General features: G+C 35.9%; 3 protein-coding genes across 4 annotated transcripts; 2 read left to right on the forward strand and 1 right to left on the reverse strand.

Moving 5' to 3' along the window:
* Positions 1-370: 370 nt before the first annotated feature.
* On the forward strand, positions 371-4,764 carry LOC103500668 (25.3 kDa vesicle transport protein). Of its 2 annotated transcripts, none has more exons than XM_008464047.3 (6): positions 371-624; positions 1,453-1,663; positions 2,205-2,365; positions 2,485-2,631; positions 2,953-3,029; positions 4,323-4,764. In XM_008464047.3, the coding sequence occupies exons 2-6, from the start codon at positions 1,476-1,478 to the stop codon at positions 4,404-4,406; spliced, it is 657 nt and encodes a 218-aa protein (XP_008462269.1). In that variant the 5' UTR covers positions 371-624; positions 1,453-1,475; the 3' UTR covers positions 4,407-4,764. The 2 variants fall into 2 exon arrangements, with proteins under 2 accessions (XP_008462269.1, XP_008462270.1); XM_008464048.3 differs by having other exon boundaries at positions 417-624; positions 1,438-1,663.
* Positions 4,765-5,545: 781 nt separating this feature from the next.
* LOC103500669 (zinc finger CCCH domain-containing protein 62-like) lies at positions 5,546-8,892 on the forward strand. Its single transcript, XM_008464049.3, has 9 exons — positions 5,546-6,058; positions 6,189-6,307; positions 6,659-6,773; positions 6,874-6,935; positions 7,156-7,207; positions 7,438-7,549; positions 7,700-7,798; positions 7,893-8,020; positions 8,133-8,892. The coding sequence occupies exons 1-9, from the start codon at positions 5,871-5,873 to the stop codon at positions 8,752-8,754; spliced, it is 1,497 nt and encodes a 498-aa protein (XP_008462271.1). The 5' UTR covers positions 5,546-5,870; the 3' UTR covers positions 8,755-8,892.
* A 560-nt stretch (positions 8,893-9,452) lies between these two features.
* LOC103500670 (protein PHYTOCHROME-DEPENDENT LATE-FLOWERING) lies at positions 9,453-17,919 on the reverse strand. Its single transcript, XM_008464050.3, has 12 exons — positions 17,344-17,919; positions 16,811-16,880; positions 16,657-16,721; positions 16,484-16,564; positions 15,085-15,165; positions 14,793-14,954; positions 14,603-14,701; positions 13,129-14,510; positions 12,745-12,971; positions 12,519-12,664; positions 11,344-11,382; positions 9,453-11,204 (listed from the first exon to the last, which is right to left on the reverse strand). Exons 1-12 carry the CDS (start codon positions 17,497-17,499, stop codon positions 9,666-9,668), a joined length of 4,047 nt encoding a protein of 1,348 aa, XP_008462272.1. The 5' UTR covers positions 17,500-17,919; the 3' UTR covers positions 9,453-9,665.
* Positions 17,920-17,921: the final 2 nt, after the last annotated feature.

Raw genomic sequence — 17,921 nt, forward strand, 5'->3', positions numbered from 1 at the left:
AAGATCATTGACCCTTGACTTGTGTTTATATCTTTAATTCAGTGTCTAATGAGTTATTGAACATTAAGAATGTCTAATAAGTTGTGATTTTATGTTGAACAAATTCATCTTATGTTCGGTTTAAAGAAAATGTAACTTATAGAATATAAAGTTAAATTTTATATTAACAAAAGCCGAAGTTTTGATTATACGTCAAGTTAAAAAACAAACCTCGACACAAATTATACAATTTAAAAATTTATCAAATACAGAAGTAAAAGGTAAATGACAGCAAATAAATTTTAATTTTTTTCTTAAAAAATAAATTTAGATTTTAAGGATCATAGTTTTGTAATGAGATTATATTTTATATTTTCTATTGTTTTTTTGAAAAACTGCAATTGGGATTATTTTAAAATTTGTATAAAGCAAACATTTGCATATTTGACTTGTGGCGAGAGCAATGGCTCCATTTTAGGAGAGACTCGATCGGATTCTGAGCTGCTCACACCGTGGTCAGTAATCCCATCCCATCCAATTCCTGTCCTTTCACGAACCCTAGCTTCTCTTTCTTTTCAGATTCTTCCATCGTCATCACGGTTCCTCGGATCTTTGAAAAGAGAATCCCCCCAATGATATAGCCTGGTAATATCGCTAATTTCTTTTTTGGTTTTCTTTCTGATCTTTAGGGAATTGCACAATTTGTGGGTTTTTAATTCCCTATGATCTATCGAAGATCGATTAATCAGTTTTTCTCTCAGATAGAATTCCTATTTTGTTCCGTAGGAAATGCGTGTCTCCTTTGTTTTGGACAGCGTTATTGAATGATTGTTGGGATTTGATTGCTTTTCCAATTGTACTGAGTGGAGAAATGGCTTGGGTTCTTCGGGATCGGGTATTTTTTATGTGAAACGTTTTTTTGTAACCAAATTAAAGCGATAACGACGAGATCCACATCGATGGTTTCTTGCTTTGGGTTATAATTATCTCTGCACGTTAATGGGGTGGCATTGTGGATTCGAAGGGTTTGCAGTATCGGTATAGTAATGGGATGTGTGAATTATACTAGAGAAAATTTCCAATGGTTTGAAATTGGAATAACTTCCTTTTCGAATATTCTTCCAAGGGTACTTGTAAAGTTTGCAAGGAGTTATATTCAACTTGTGACCGATTTGGGTTCAGATAACGATGTTTAGAGCTTGGAAAATAAGATAATTAGAACATGAATTTGTAAAATAAATGCCTTTTCGATCTTGCATGTCAACAAATTATGACTCAAGAAAAGCACCTTATTCATATTTTTGTTGCCGGTTATTAATTTTCCCCCTTTGATTAATGACCTTGTCATTATTATTATAAGCTTGATACTTAGAGGAGTTACATACATGGAAATTCTCCAATCATACTCCGCTTGTTTGTCATCATCTTATGTAAGTTATCCTGGCTGACCTAGTACAGTGATTTTATCCTCAGTTGGGGGACATATCAAATTAAAGATGGTGAAGCTTACAATGATTGCCCGTGTTACTGATGGTCTTCCTCTAGCAGAGGGACTGGATGATGGCCGTGACATGCAAGATGCAGAATTCTACAAGCAGCAAGTGAAGGCTCTGTTTAAAAACTTATCAAGAGGTCAAAATGAGGCTTCAAGAATGTCTGTCGAGACAGGGCCATACGTTTTTCAGTATCCTTACGTGATTGGCATTTCAGATTTGACTTATAATATTCTTTGGCAGGCTAGTTTGTTGTATTTTTAATTTTTGTATCTGCTTGTCCATGATCACATGGTGTATATTTTACTAAATAAATTAGGATGTAGCTTTCCTGTGGCTCCTTTGTCATTACACCCATTTTGATTTGTTGTGGCTTATGAGGCTGAAATGAAAATATGGTTTTCACGTTTCTGTTTATGTCATGTTGTGGAAAGAAAATTGGGACCCTAGGGCCTGGGCAAACTAATTTTATCCCGACTATTTAAAGGTAGCTTGCTGAAAAAGTTTTGAGACACAGGAGGTTGATATTGAATATGGAAACGGTTATATTTAGTGGGCTTGGCCTTTTTTGATTTTACCACTTCTTGAGTTCAATGTGTAGAGGAATCAACATAAAAATGTGTCTTGTAAAATCTTTTAGAATTTTGATTTTCAATTTTAAAACTGTCTAGAAGATTGTTGGCTCAAATTATGCTCTTGACAAAAGTCATTTACCTTGACCTGAGTTTTTAGTTATATAATTGAAGGAAGGGTCTGTTATTTGACTATGTGTGACCGTGCTTATCCAAAGAAACTTGCCTTTCAATACCTTGAAGACCTGAAGAATGAGTTTGAACGCGTCAATGGGGCTCAAATTGAAACCGCTGCTAGGCCTTATGCATTCATTAAGTTTGGTATGCATTACTTTGCTTTGTATAAATAATTCATATGCACTTTGGTCCTCTTAGCTTGATTTTACTTTATTTGAATCCTTGTTTCTCTCCTCCACCTCCACCTTTTTTATATTCAACAGATACATACATACAGAAGACCAAGAAATTGTACCAGGATACACGCACTCAACGTAATATTGCAAAGTTGAATGATGAGCTTTACGAAGTCCACCAGATAATGACTCGGAATGTTCAGGAAGTTCTTGGTGTTGGTGAAAAGCTAGACCGTAAGATATTTCCTTTTCCTTTTATTTTCTAAATTGATTCAAGTATGGCTATGCATTATCCTATATTATGTGGTAAAGCATTATGGGTCCTTTGTTTTCTGTTGATGCTGAGTAGGTCAACTGTCATTATAAACTAAATCATATTGTTCCCAGTTCCTAGGTGTGTGAGGATCTTTGTTATTTGAAATGGTTGGCACAGTTTATATTAATTTATGTTTGGGAGAAATAAATATTATTGCAGCTTTCTTGAAGGGGTTTGCAGAATCATGATTCTCAGTGTCGAAGATATCCATTTCATTTTAAACTATTAAAATTTTGCAGAGGTCAGTCAAATGTCAAGTAGGTTGACATCAGAATCCCGCATATATGCCGACAAGGCGAGAGATTTAAACCGGCAGGTTAGTGTCATTTTATTGCTTGATGTGTGCTTTCAATTCTGTTGAAGTTGAATGTTTGCCTTAAGCATGTGGACTTGGAAAGTCTTTTGACAATAGTTTAATGTATCATCAAGTAATCCTGTGGTTGTTTTTGATGTTGCTCATGAAGGTTGAAACAAATAATACCATTGAACTAAAATGGGAATATAGCTTAAAAGCCTGAGGGAAAACCGAGTAGTAGTCCCTTGTCGAGGAAGGTAGAAAAAAATACCCTTCACTATAAACTGATAAAAAAGCTGTTGTAGTCATGAAAATCCTTGCATGAAACACTCTAAGTGAAAGCTGTCTGCTGTACAGTTAGCCAAAAACCAAGACTTTAAGGAACGTCATTGAAAATCCTATTGTCTCTCTCTAACAAAATGGACTAGAAACTGGGTATACCTTTTGACAATCTTCTAGTTTTGCATTAAATCGACCCTCTCGAAAGCAACTCTGTGAGCTAGTTTACGACATCATCTTGGTTCTTGGAAACAGAAGTTGAGCCTAAAATCTTACAGTGGAAAGAGTCCCATATTTGAATTCTATTTTGAGTGTTAGTCATTTCAGATCAAATGTGAAACTCAACTTCTTAGGCAAACTTACCCTCCTAGTTGAGCTTTGACAATGGGATGGACGTTGGTGGTCTGGCCTGGGAGTTGAACTTGAAATTGTCGGCTTTACTAGAAAAGAGACCAATTTTTGCAGGATTCTATACCTTTCTATCACTTCTAACACCTAACCTAGTGGACGAAGCTTGATGGACAGTATCATATGAAGCTTTATGGAAATATGCTTATAAGAAACAAAGAACTCACATTCTATTTCTTGGAGGCTTTTTAGTATGACCTTTGGTGGTTTAAAGGAGTATAATTACTGAAAATGCACTTGGAAGACATTTAAATTAAAATAAATAAATAAATAAATATCAACGATTTCTTCTATTGTGAGATCCAAAGTACAGACTGAGATTTCTATCATCAAAATTTTAAATGTGTCTGAAGTTGTGAGTGGTTGAGACATTGTAATGTAGGTCATCACTCTTATCCTGCTGCTTTTCCAAATTTAACAAGTATTTGGATTGTAATCCAAAATTGTGCAAGATTTGTTGTCAACTGATCTCATAAACGATGTCGATATTTCCTTAGGATACTTTCTATAATTTACATCTGGAAAGCTTGTTAAAGACCTCATTTTCAAGTGAACTTTTATTTTGTGATTGACAGACCAGACCTAATGCTTATTATTATTTTGCTTTCCTAAAAACTTTGACCACAGGCTTTGATTCGGAAGTGGGCACCCGTTGCTATCGTGTTTGGAGTTGTATTCCTCCTATTCTGGTTCAAATCAAAGATCTGGTGATTCAGTTAATCTTTTAAACTCATTTTCAGGCTTCTCTTTGCTTTTTTAGCTTTGGCTTAATGGATTCAGATATCAGAGACTTGAAACTGAGCTAGAAGTGACTCCTAGATTTTACTTAAATGGCTAAGATGGGATCAGAAAAATTAGTGTTTTGGTTTACCTCCAAGTGGGGCGGTGCTGCCTGTACAAGTGTAAGAGCGATGTTAAGCTTAGTATTCCAGATTAAGTAGACAAATACTTTACATGTTTATTCACATTTTGGTTACCTCTTCCTCCCAATATACATTTTTTGTTCCTTATACATTGAGAAAAAAATACCATTATATTTATTATATTAGTCCATCTTCCTTTGGCATAATCCATGTTGACAACTTCAGATTTAAGTCTTTCAGTTTTTCGAGCTTTGATTTATGACTCGGGAAGTATAGGAATTTAATTGAACTGAACCTAAGTCTAGAAATCTGACTGTTGTGATTGTTGAGAATAAGAAGATCAAGTGTACGATGTACATATTTCTTCTCTTGTTCATGTTTACGCTATTTTTTATTTTTAGTTAAAGATGTGGATGTTAAATAAGGGATTCAAATTTTTATCTCATGAATGAAGGTGCATGCTTTAACTCGTTAAATTATGTCAAGTTAGATCATGTTTACACGATCTAATTTGTGAGGATTTAGGCCTCTTTATAACAAAAAAATTGGGTGAAAGAAAATCGTCGATCTTCTAAGTAAATATGCTCTTTACTATAACAAACAACATTATTTATTCAAGTTCACTGTAGTGAAATAATTCTAGCATAAAACTGCACTATTTTGGGGGAAAATTAATAAAAATTAACCCTAGACCTCAAACAATTTTAAATTTTCTATAGAAAAAAATACAGCATTTTTATATATACGATAAAAATCCAAAGTGAATATAATTTTTGATTTAGTCCGGAGGTTCCAAAATTGTTTTAAATAGGTTTTATATTTAAAGATTTACACTTTTTACTTACGAATTAAATTTTTTTCTTTTTTACATCACCATTGACGTTAATTTTAAAATTATAACTTATAATTATGCTAAATATCAAAAGTGTGTATTTAATGATAAACTATGGTCAAAAGTATAAAATGTGTGTATTTAATGATTAAATCGTAACATTTTAAAATACTAAATCAAAATTAAAATTTAAGGATTAAGGGTATAGCATTTGAAATCTAACAACAAAATGAAAATCAAACTTAAATAGGGACCAAAAGCTATTCTTCCCAAAACATAACAAGAAGGTCATCGGTCAAAATTTCTAAAATGGGCTGACTACTAGAAGCCCACTACTCAATAAAAAGCCCAAAATCTAAGGCCCAATGTTCCTTGTCATTGACTAACTAGCCGTTGCAATTTGAAAATTTTAATCATCTCCCCATTATATAGCGCTTGGCAGCAGCCCCATCCAAAATTGAACGGAGAGTGATAATTTTGATGGCATTTCCTCGGAATCTTGAAACCGATCCTTCTCGCTTTGATCTAGAAGAACTTATCGATGACAATGGAGAATCCGACGACGAGTATTATTCTGATGATTCAGAATGTGATCCAAGTTACAGCATTCAGAAAAGAACCAATTCGAAGACTTCAAGGACCTCGATCAGGAAGAAATCAAAGCCATTGTGTGTATTTGAACCTATTTAACTCATTTCTGATCTTGTTCGGTGTGTTCAACTATTATACTTGATTAATCGTATAGAGCTGGAACTCATTAGGGTTTTTTTTTTTTTTTTTTTTTTGTGCATTTTGCAGGGACGCTTTGGATATGAACCTGACTGGGGATTCAGATATAGATGATGATGTGCCAAATATTCCGATTCTAAATGAAAAAGATGAGAAAGATACTCTTGAAGTGCTATCAATCATTAAAGGTTAGTCAAAAAATTTTAATGGTTTCTTTTCCTATGAACTGAGAAGACCATTAGTAATCTGAACTCTGTAAGCTTTTTTCTCCTCTTTTTGCATTTCTTGTAAACAATCGATGTGCTCATAGCCTTACGTATTGCTGAAGTATTATGATTTTGTGTCAAGTTTAGGAAAAAAAAAGATTATTTGACGAATGGATTTCTATTCCCCTATGAACGTATGTATTAGTTGTGAAGAGTAAAAACACTAAAAAATGTTCCCCTGTTGTCTAAATGAACTCGGAAACAATAGTTCGACATTTTTTGTCTCCCCTTCTTTCAGAGATAACCCATTTCTCTCTCATTCTTTGGACCCAGCTGGTAAGCTTGAGAAACTCAAGGTAGAACAATGTAAATCTTATCTGAGAAAGAATGGATTGAGGCTGAGCGGAACAAAAGATGTGCTCATTCAGCGCATCAAGGAGCACTTAGAGTAAGTTTGTGTTGTATGTATGGTTGTTTTATAATGGTTTTGAAAGGAGTTTATTGCTAACGACACATTTCTTTTCTTTCTCATTTTTAATTGTTTACAGGATTTTAAATGGTGGAGGGGAGAAGAAATACCCGGAGTATAGCTTTATAGTGAATTGTAAAGGTGTGGTCTTAGTTACATAATGAGGATATTATGACGTAGAGAAGTATGTGGCTGTTTGAACTTGTAGAACAGTTTGTTTGTTCTCATTTTAATATGTTGCTGATTTTTAAATACACTGTTTTTCTAATTCTTGACGGATTGCCTTTTTATGCCTAGCTATTACTCGGTTTCTAGTTATATTGTAGTTTTATTCTCGTTTTCTGATGTTTATTTGATTCAGGTGATGCCTGCATGGGCGATATTGTTATGTTTGAACAAAAAGTATATGAGATGTAAGAATTTAAATTCAATGTATCTTATTCCAATTTTTCTTTTGCACTAATATTAGCCTTCTATCTCTATCATTTCCACAAGGATCAAGATTTCAATTGCAGTCTTTACGTGTGAGAATGATAGAGAAGATTGTAATCTTAGAGCACTGAAATTTCTCTTCCCCAAATCTGTACTTATCTACTACTTTTCATACCATGGATTGTTTCTTAATAGGGTATTCATCATTCAGGTACAACATCGCATCTAGGAGCTCCAAAGGTCCTTCATGTGGAACAAGAACGGTTGCTGGTCGCATTGTGAAAGAAAGCTATGGTTCTTCTAAACAGCAACATACATTTACGGTGAGACACTTTTAAAAATGAATTACGAGGAATGACTGACTTAAGATGAAGCGTGGTTGTTTTTTAGTAGTTCTCACCTTGATTTGTGTTACCATTTGATAGTAATTATTATTAAAAGCCTTTCCCTTTTCTTTTTTTTTTTTGAGCCAGATTGAAGTATTGTGGAGTAAGGGTGAGAAACCCCTTCCTCCACTTCATCCCCTTTTAATCAAGGGTCGAAACCTTTACCGCATGAAGACTATGAGACAGGTTACAGTTGCACGTTTTGTATTCTTTCTTTGGCTTTTCTTTTAAATACTCTTAAACTTTTCTTTAAAATAACCCATGTTGTCAAATTTTGTAGACTTGGGAAGATGAAAGAGAAAGGCAGAAAGTTCTAAAGGAAAAACATGCCAGGGGATCACTTGCAAGATCAAATAGGGAAGCACGTGTAATAGAGAAAGAGAAAAGAAAAACACACAAGGAAAACAGGTATATTATCATCTTGTATCAAACCACCTTGAAATGAGACGCATTCATTTTTATTCACCCATATGTTCTCAGTATTTTGGTTAAGACAACAGTTTAAAATTCTATGTTTCAGGGAATCAAGGAAAGAAGGATATAGAAACAATCCTTCTCGGTCAAATCTATCTTCAGCAGGAACGATGTTAGCCGAGTCCATGGCGAAGTTAACGGTTGATTCGAGAAACGTAGTTCATCAACATCAGGAAAGACCTTCGTTCGGCAATTTAGGAAAAGCAACTGATCAAACAAAATCACATATGTTCATTGATCAGAATAGACTTCCATCTCAACATCAACACATGATGGATAATAGACTGCCATTTCAACATCAACACATGGTGGATAATACAATGCAAAATAATTACTATAGCCAACCTCAAACGAAAGCCAATCCTCCAGCAAGCTTCAATATACAGCCTAGCATTTACAGGACTAATCCTGCTGCTTCTTCTGTTAACAAGGTTCTTGATAATAGAAACCACATACCAATGGATCGAATGAATCTTTATCCTAAAGTGAATCACAGTGCACAAGAAGGCTACAATCAACCACAGTGCCGTTATTTTGCTGTAGGGAAATGTTACTATAGAGAGAGCTGTAAGTTCTCGCATGACATGACTGAAGATTTTGTACAAAGAGAGAAAGAAAGATTGGGTCATTATTATCATATGCATCAAAATGCTCGTCATTGTCGGTAACTATATGTATAACCTTTTGGGGAGCAAGGATAATGCTGATAGAATTTTATCTTTTGTATTTGAAAAGTAGCTTGTTGTGCTACTTAGATAACTTTTACATCTTTGGATGAGTAAATCTTCCCATTATCTTGATTTTAATCTGTGATTACAAAATGGTTTAGGGTTTTACAGTAGTAGTGTTTGAGATCGATTGATTTAGGTTAACATTCGTCTAACTTGTAGAGGATGCTAAAATTCTGATGGACATACTTTTCATTGTTTCATTTTCAAGAGATCGAAGTCTAAGTTTGGACCTACATATTTTAGGATTAAGTTGACCAAAATGACTCAAAAGCTTCACCTATTTTAGTGCAAATATTTGAAGTTGAATAAATCATTTCTTTTGGTTATGATTTGAATTACATAATCTAAGAACAGTTTTTAATAGAGATCTTTGACGAAAGGGATCAAGAATAATTTATTAGTTTATTATTTCGACACCAGAACAAGAAAATAAATTTTTCTGGTATTGAATATTAGAAAGAGGAATAATATCTTCTAGAATCCTTTGTTCCCTTTTTTTTTTTTTTTTTCTATTTTTATTCTAAAAAATAATACCATACGATTAAAATAAGTGTTGCATGCATTCATCAAGAATCAAAAACTTTGCAACTGACAGTTTTATCTCATACATTGTCAGCTACATTGAGTCGAGAGTCTACAAATTCAAAATATCAAACTTTATCACATTAATTTTTCTACATTTAACTGTACATATCTTGAAATCCTCTACCTTACAAGCTAAGAACAGGTGAATATTCTCCTACATACCAATGATCTGATAATTCTACAGTTACACATTCTTAAAAAAATGTCTGAAAAACTAGAAAAAGGAAATTTAAAACAAATCATCACCTCTAAAAATTATACTTTCATGAATTATTTACAGAGTTACTCTTGTTCACACCTTGCATATCCATAGGAGAATTTGCAATACTACTGACTGAACCAAGAGTTTGTGAACTCAACTGAGGGCTAGCAGGGCAAACCTCAGGATTCCCAGCACTAAGGGCATGGATTGTCCCTGAGCTCATTTGCTGCGGACTCATCGGAGTTCTCTGATTCATTTGTTGCGGGCTAGCAGTTTGCTGCTGCTGCTGCTGCTGTTGCTGCTGCTGCTGATTGAGTTGTTGAACTCCCATGGTTGAAGGTGAACCCACTTGTTGTGGTGAAACAACAGCCTGAAGTGGTGGTGTTGTTTCAGGATGTTGTAATTGCTGAGGTTGTAGCTGCTGTTGCTGAGGTTGTTGTTGTTGCTGCTGTTGCTGCTGCTGTTGTTGCTGTTGCATTTGCTGTTGCTGTTGCATTTGTTGTTGTAGCTGTTGCTGCTGCTGCTGCTGCTGCTGATTCATGTACGGATTCATTCCCGGCATTAACTTTGGAGGACCCATAGAAACTACTGCTCGTTGCATCGGGGTCAGGCTAGCACGGTTCAGAGTTTGTCCAAGCATTGAAAGTCCACCTGAGCTTGGATGCATCTGTCTTGCTCCCGGTATTCCAGTTATTGCTGATTGAGAGGCAGCACCGAGCATGCCTCGGTTCTGTGCCATCCTGAATTTATAAGCTTGTGCCTGGGCTGGTGTTAATGTCCCTGCTCGAAATTGCTGATTGAGAGCGTTGTTAAAACTAGATGCCTGGGTTAAGTTCATTGGATTTTGACCTGCATTCCCCATGGTAGGAATAGATCCCATGGGTGCTTGCAGTCCAGTTCCTCCTATTCCTCGGGTAGCTCCTACACCAATTGAACTGCCAAGGCTTCCAAGTCCCATCATGTTATTGTTCATGCTACCCATACCCACAGCTCCAATCATCATTTTCCTTTGCATCTGTGATTGCTGCTGTTGCTGCTGCTGCTGCTGTAATAGGTGAAGTGGAATTGACGACTTGTTCACCATGTTAGTTCCCAATTGAACGTTAGGATTCTGACCAATGGCATTCAAATGCGAGAGGGTGTTTGTTCCGAGCATCACTTGTCTCTGGAACTGTTGATGTTGAGGTTGAGCAAGGCTTTGCTGATTCTGCTGCTGTGATGGCTGCGGTTGTTGTTGTTGCTGCTGCTGCTGCTGCATTGATGCTTGAGCTTCTACCTGTTGTGGCCTTGCGGGTAACGAAACCCCTGCCAAAATTCCTTGAGACATCTGCATTGCCTGAGGATTTCCAGGAGGCAACATTCTTGCGTTTCCTAGAAGACTATGGGATGCATTGAGCAGAGAAGCATTACCGCTACCGCTAGGCTTTGGAACTTCATTGGATGTTTGACTTGGAAAAGCTTCTCCATAATTCTGCATTTCTGCTGCTGGATTAATATGGGGATGACCAGCAGCATTTGATTGATTGTTTGCAGATGGGTTTATCCGTGTTGGCCTAAGTTGAATAACATCTTCAATAAGATCATATCCTTCATGAACCATCTGCAAATTAGATAAATGTTTTACTTGAGCATCATCGAAGAATTTAGAAGGCATGTTTGGTAACTACTTAATAATTTAAAAATGAATAAAATTCTTAGATCAATTTTGAAATTTAATGAAAGGAAATTGCAGATCATACCAAGGAAGATAATTGACCAGCAAGTAAATCTGCCAAAAGCTGTGTCATTAAACATACATATACTTGTGTCAGAACAGAGAAAGGTATAGAAGACGTTCAGTATATAAATAATCAATAAGAAATAAAAATGCACAATTATATGAGAACTCAAGTGCTTTTTCGTGTGCCCCGTCATCATGTCTGACTACGTTGGAAACCGTATAATGTATACTAGTCTAAACTATCAACAAGGTCTTCACTCAATAATAATAATATTAAGCTACATAATTGACCAGATAACAATTGTGCCTCTAACCTCAAAGGAGGGAGTTCATAATAATTTATCTACCATTCCTGCCCAAGAATTGATTTTAGATGCTAACACTGCCACAAAACTAGAGAGAAAGGAAATGAAACCACCATACAGGCGCAGCACTCTAAGGAAGGAGTGCGTACTATTTACATTAGTGAGCATTTGTGACGTAACTCAAATGAGAGAATTTTATTAATGTTTTTGAAGTCGTGAATACAAGAACGACAACATAATTTTTTTATATATGTGAGTGTCCGAGCCAACTTACGCATACCTCGACTAATCTCACGAGACAACCCGGAACCAATAGATATTAGCATGAGGATTTGACTTTTGGGGAAGTGTGGTTGCGACTACCAAGTAAATTAGGAGTAGTTGCAGTTAAATTTTTTTTTCTTTTATATCGTGAGTGTTCAGGCCAGGTTACGCACACCTCGACTAATCTCGTGGGACAACCCGCTTGACCCTTCAACATTTGGATCTGAAGGAAACCGTAGGAAATTAATTCTAAGGTAGGTGGCCACCATGGATTGAACTCATGACCTCTTAGTTCAGTTAAATTGTTTGTTCCATAATCTTATTCAAGGAGATACCTTTTTGAGACCCAAATATTTGCAAGGAGATGTAAAAAGTCATCTTTAACAAAAGTCAAAAACCTCCTCAGACTTGGAACCAATGATAAATATAGATCATATGTACTTTAGTTGCACATTTTGATATTTACTTTAAATATATACAAAAATCCATTTACTTATTTCAGGTCGGCAAAACATGATAGATTAGCCAATAATCTCAATCAACCAACCAACGTAGAACAGACAGTTGAAATTAACTCCAATGAATCTCTAGGAACAAAATAGCTGGTCAATATAATAGAGCTTACAGTATTAGGCAATGTCGGAAGACAATCCTCAATAGCCAGAAAAACGGAATCATCTATATCTTCATAAGTAATTGCTACAGTTCCATCATTGGGTTTTTCTGACAGGATTACTCTACTTCGTAACCTAGTAACGTACGAATCCATTCCTGCAGAAGAATGCAGGTTTCAAATGGAACGAAGAGTTAAACAAAAGACCAACTATTTGAAAACTGACAATGATACGGACCTTGAGGTGTACGGTCTTGCAACATAAAAGTTAACACCCTTCTTTTGCAGGCATTTAAGCTGCCACCAATAAGGGACTTTGACATCTTCCTTGGACCAGCGTCATCTTTTAAACCATCATTAATAGACGAGTTTGCCAGAAGGGTTGCAAGATTGTGAGCAGAATATGTACTTGATTTTCTGATAGGATAGTCATTGGCCTTGCTCTTTTTAAGGTTGAGTTGATGCCTGCAATAGTTTTTGATTAAACAAAAAACAAATGCATTAAAGTAATATTTTATGATAAGCCAAAATCTTGCATAAAGCCTAAATCAGGGAGAAGCAAGCGGGGAAAAAGGAAAGCACAACACAATGACATTAACTCATGAACCATCTTAATCTTTACCTTGCAGTTACCATTTCAATCTTTGAGAATCTTTCAATCATGCTTTGATCAGCAAAAGGTGGAGTCCCAACTGAAGGACTGTTTGCATTCAGAGGGACACTCATATTACCAACACTAGCAGGAGATCCAACTCCACTGATTACTGGGGTTTTGGGGAGGGAGTTCGATCTTCGCTTTGCAGCAGCTTGGGCCTGATGTTGCCTTTGCATTGAATCATTAGCACTGGAAGTCAAGGATGGAGTTCCACCAACATGAGAAACGGGATTAATGCCAGGCTTATCCTTTTGTGCTGATGCAAGTGCAGAAATATTTCCAGGCACTCCATAGTGTGGTCCACCTGAGCCACCACTGGAGAATTCCCCTGATTTTGACAAGGATGGTTGAGCCATAGCTCCTGCTGATACATGAGGACTTTGAACTGATTTTCTTTTCGATAGTTGGTCCTCCTTTCTTGCTTCCTTCTCAATATGCTGACCAAAATTATTCCAAGGAGGCTGAGAGAGATTAGATCTCATAAATGCTTGTTGTGGAGGTCTTTGCTGAACCCGTGGGTGCTGAGGATCTAGGTGGTTTTCTGTTTCCATCATCTGCATATCAGTTTTGTTTCGACTAATGTCAGATCCATCCATCTTTTCGGAATCAAACTGCTCTTCCTTGGCTCCATATCGCATAGTTGATTGTCCTGTGGCAAACGGTATTTGCACAGAATCCTGATTCAGGACTCCCTCAAACATCTGTGGAGAAAATTTTTGCACTCCCGCGTTTGAGTACTGCATGCCTCTTGCTATTGCTTTCTGTTGCAACATATTCTTCCAATTCATGTCAGATCCCTGGGGACTTTCCATGGACGCCAATGGGTGCTGTTGAATTCCATCAATACCCATAAGAGATGGCCTTGGTCTCTTGTTAAAGCTGGACAAGGGTGACATTTGCCCATCTTGAGTTTCCCTCTTGGCATGAAGAGAGACATTAGGGTTCAAATTATCTACATATGACATCATTTCTTGCCCGCTGGGGGAAACACCAGATGGATTAAGAACTGTACCAGCTGCTTGATCAATCATACCTCTTGGGGTTCCACTGCCCATAGAATACCTGGATTGAGGAACAGCTACTGCAGATTGTGCGGGAAGAGTAGCATCTGAAGTAAAGTTCTTTGGTCTTGATGCCATCATCTCATTTAGAATCATATTTTGACCAGCTACATTATCATGGGCATTCAAATTTCCAGAAACGGCTCCTGAATCTCCCAGTCTAGTATTAAAATTTTCGGGTACTCTGTCTAAGCAAATCTTCTTTCCACACCTACTATTAGATGAGATAGATACTTCTGAAAGCTGTCTCAATCGCTTCCTCCGCTCACTGTACTGAGAAAAGTTGAGCTGCAAACAGAAACAATAAATGTTAAACACATAAAATAGATTGAAATCTTATTTTCATAAAACATAACCACTTGAAATTTACATCACATCACCTTCATAGGAACTGGGCTGTTACAAAGCCTATCAAATGTAGGAGCAGGATTAAGATTAAGTTGTGGTTGTAATGCCTTCAGAATGCGGGACTCCACTTCCTTGAGTATTAAAAACAAATTAAGAAATCTATCACACCCTCAACATGTTATCAAAATTATTCACCATAGATTATGGACTAAGCAAACATACCATCAGATCACCATAGGTCCATGAATTATCAGAAATTAATGGAATATCTTTCACCACATTTTCCAAGGACATCCTAAGATGTATTTTGTTGACAATAGGTAAACCATCAGTCGATTGAGCACCAGGCCCCTGTTCAGGAGGGCGTCCACGAAAGTCTCGCACCTGCATATGATATGAACAACACGTGCCACTCATACATAAATAGAATTTTTTTTCAATAATGTATTAGTTATATCATCCTAAGCATGATTTAGGCTTCCTGAAAATAAGCTCATAATTTAGGTAGATTCACCTCACAAACAATTGTGCCATCGAAATATTTGCAAGGTATGTCGTCAAGGATATCTCCAGGCAATCGGCCACATTCAATAGCCTTCAAGCATATAAAATTAAGAAAATTAACAAAAGAAAAGGCTTGCCGTAATGAAAATAAAAGAAAAAGAAAAACAATACTTATTATACTGAAAATGCATAGACATTAAAAGAGAATGTTAGATACTATTTGTGAAGTAGGAATAGGGTATCATGGTCAAATCCTTAATTTATGAGGATTGAGACTAGTTTCTTTGGTTTAGTACGATTAGGAATAGTTTCTTTTATTAATTAGGATTAGGATTAGTTTTTCTTATTAATTAGTATTAGGATTAGGATTAGGATTAGTTTCTTTTATTAATTAGTATTAAGATTAGGATTAGCTTACTTTTCAATTATCAATAGAGTATTTATCTTCTTGTATTCACAACTTTTAGACATTAATAAAATTCTCCCATTTGGTTTTACATCACTATTACATCATCGATTGACCCAAAACCTTATTCTTATGGATAATGATAAAATTAATAATATTAACACTTCAACACTCCCCCCACTTATGAGCTTAAAAATTTATAGAAAATTCAACAAGTGGAAATCAAAACCATACGAAGAGTAATTGACACTACTACTGAGGTTTTGGGGTTTAAACACATAACATCTTACTCTTTTACCATATTAAACCACCAATTGACCGAAAAGTTTAAGTTGCAGGCGAGTTTAGCTCAACGGTGATTGATATAACTTTCTATCCTAAAGGTGGAAGTTCGATCCCTCAACCCCAATTGATGTACTCAAAAGTTTAAGGTGATTAACATAACTTTCTATCCTAAAGGTGTAAGGTTCGAGTCCCCCAACCCCAATTGCTATACTCAAAAGTTTAAATTCCTGAGTTATAGTAAATTTAATTATATCAACACTTTAATAGAGACAGTTCACAACAACAAAAGGGAAGTTCAACCATAATTAGAGACCATCAAGCTCATAAGTAATAAAGATGGAAGAACAATGGTCGCTGAAAAGGGTAAACTACAGATGAGAAATCTTCTCAATACCAATTGTTTTGAAGTCAGCCAACCCTGGAAAAACATGTGTTTCTTCCAGTATTAAAGTCAACAATTGCAGAGTGATACAAGCCATCTTAAAAGATTATTCATATTTACATTTGAAAAGAAAACAAAAATCTACCAGAAAAAAGGAACAAAGAGTCCTCAACATAGACCTACTGATTTTGTAGCAGCAAGTAATCCAAATTTAAATATTCGAAAATAAATAAATTTAATAAAAGCCCAATTAGTCAATACTTTCCATGCCATTAACAACTGGCTTAGTAATAAGAGAGATAGGGAGAGAGATGAGGGAAAGCAGATGACACTTACCGAAAACAAGTTTTCAGATTTCCTGTCATAAGGAAGCAACTTTGAATTGTCCTGTAGAGTACTTGGGTGTGTAGGTTCAATCTGAAGATCACGATTGCAAATCTAAGCATTAGTTTTGATGTAATTCACTTCCTAGTAACCACTCAAATAAATTAATGCTATTTTCAACAAACCTCTGATGGCTTTCCGATAGAATATCCATCCTGAAACAGGTTTAAAGTGAAGGAAACTCCATTTTCTGAAAGAACAATACTAAGTTTTCAAATAAAAATAAAAATCAAGAAAACAAGAATGGTAGGATAATGCATAAAGTCAATAGAAAATTACCTGGAATTAGACGACCTAAAGAAGATCCAGTTACCCCATTTACATTCCCATTTCTTTCAGTTTCTTCACCCTTTTACATAAAGAATAAGTGTATTACGAATTATGATACAAAGTAAACAGAATTGACATCATACCGTCTTGCTATAGGCTAGAGTATACAAACTGAATAGACATTTTGCTGTTTTCGGATTGTCAGACAAGTACAATTTTCATCCTTTAAATAACAAAACAACAATAAAACATTCAGTACATAATTCCCATTATTATTATTAACTTTTAAATTCCAATATGGTATTTGAACTATCAAAACATTTTAATTAAGCACATCTTGGTTCAGATATTAAGAGTAAGAAACCAAGCAGTTAAATTCAACCGCATCTTGGCTCAGATACAAAGAGTAAGTAACCAAGCAAAACAAAGAAAAAACAAGCCTTTTTAATTCATAAACTAAATCCCTTATAACAAACAGCAACTGCGCTGAAATCAGATTTCCACATCGACAATCAAGGAAAGCCAGAAGCAGAAGCACTTACCTCAAGTTTTCGAGCTAGGGAAGATTCGTTCTTCAAAACTACTCTCGACCCATCCTTAGACTCGTCATCATCAAGAACAGTGCTCCCAGCTTGGTTAATAAAAGGCTTTGGATGAAACCTTTTACCCTTTTGCGAGATTTTGAAGGAGACACCCATTAATTCCAAAATGGGGTTCAATTAATTTTGCAATAATTTACGATCTTTGAATGCCAAGTGTGTGGGATCGATGAAAAAAGGGAAAGTTTGGGGAAACGGGAAAGAGAAAAGGAGAAAATTGAAGTTCCCAATTACAGGGAAATTAGCAAAGGGTGGAAACGAAGATGGGAAGAAAGCGGAAGCTGAGAAACATAGAAATTGAAAGGGAAGAGGCAAAGAAGGAAATCAGAGAGTAAGAGGCTGCAGTGTGTGGGGTGTGCGCAATAGATTGGGCTACACGATTTGGGTTCGGTCCGATTACATCGGAAAATTTTCCCGCTGCAATGGGAATTTTTTTGCCACTCTTCTTCCCTCTACTTGCCAATTCGCGGTGGCTTTCGTTCGGAGGTTTTATTGGAAAAAATTGCTATCTAATATAAACT

This window comes from Cucumis melo, chromosome 1 (assembly GCF_025177605.1).
Source record: "Cucumis melo cultivar AY chromosome 1, USDA_Cmelo_AY_1.0, whole genome shotgun sequence".
In the NCBI taxonomy this organism is placed as follows: Eukaryota; Viridiplantae; Streptophyta; class Magnoliopsida; order Cucurbitales; family Cucurbitaceae; genus Cucumis; species Cucumis melo.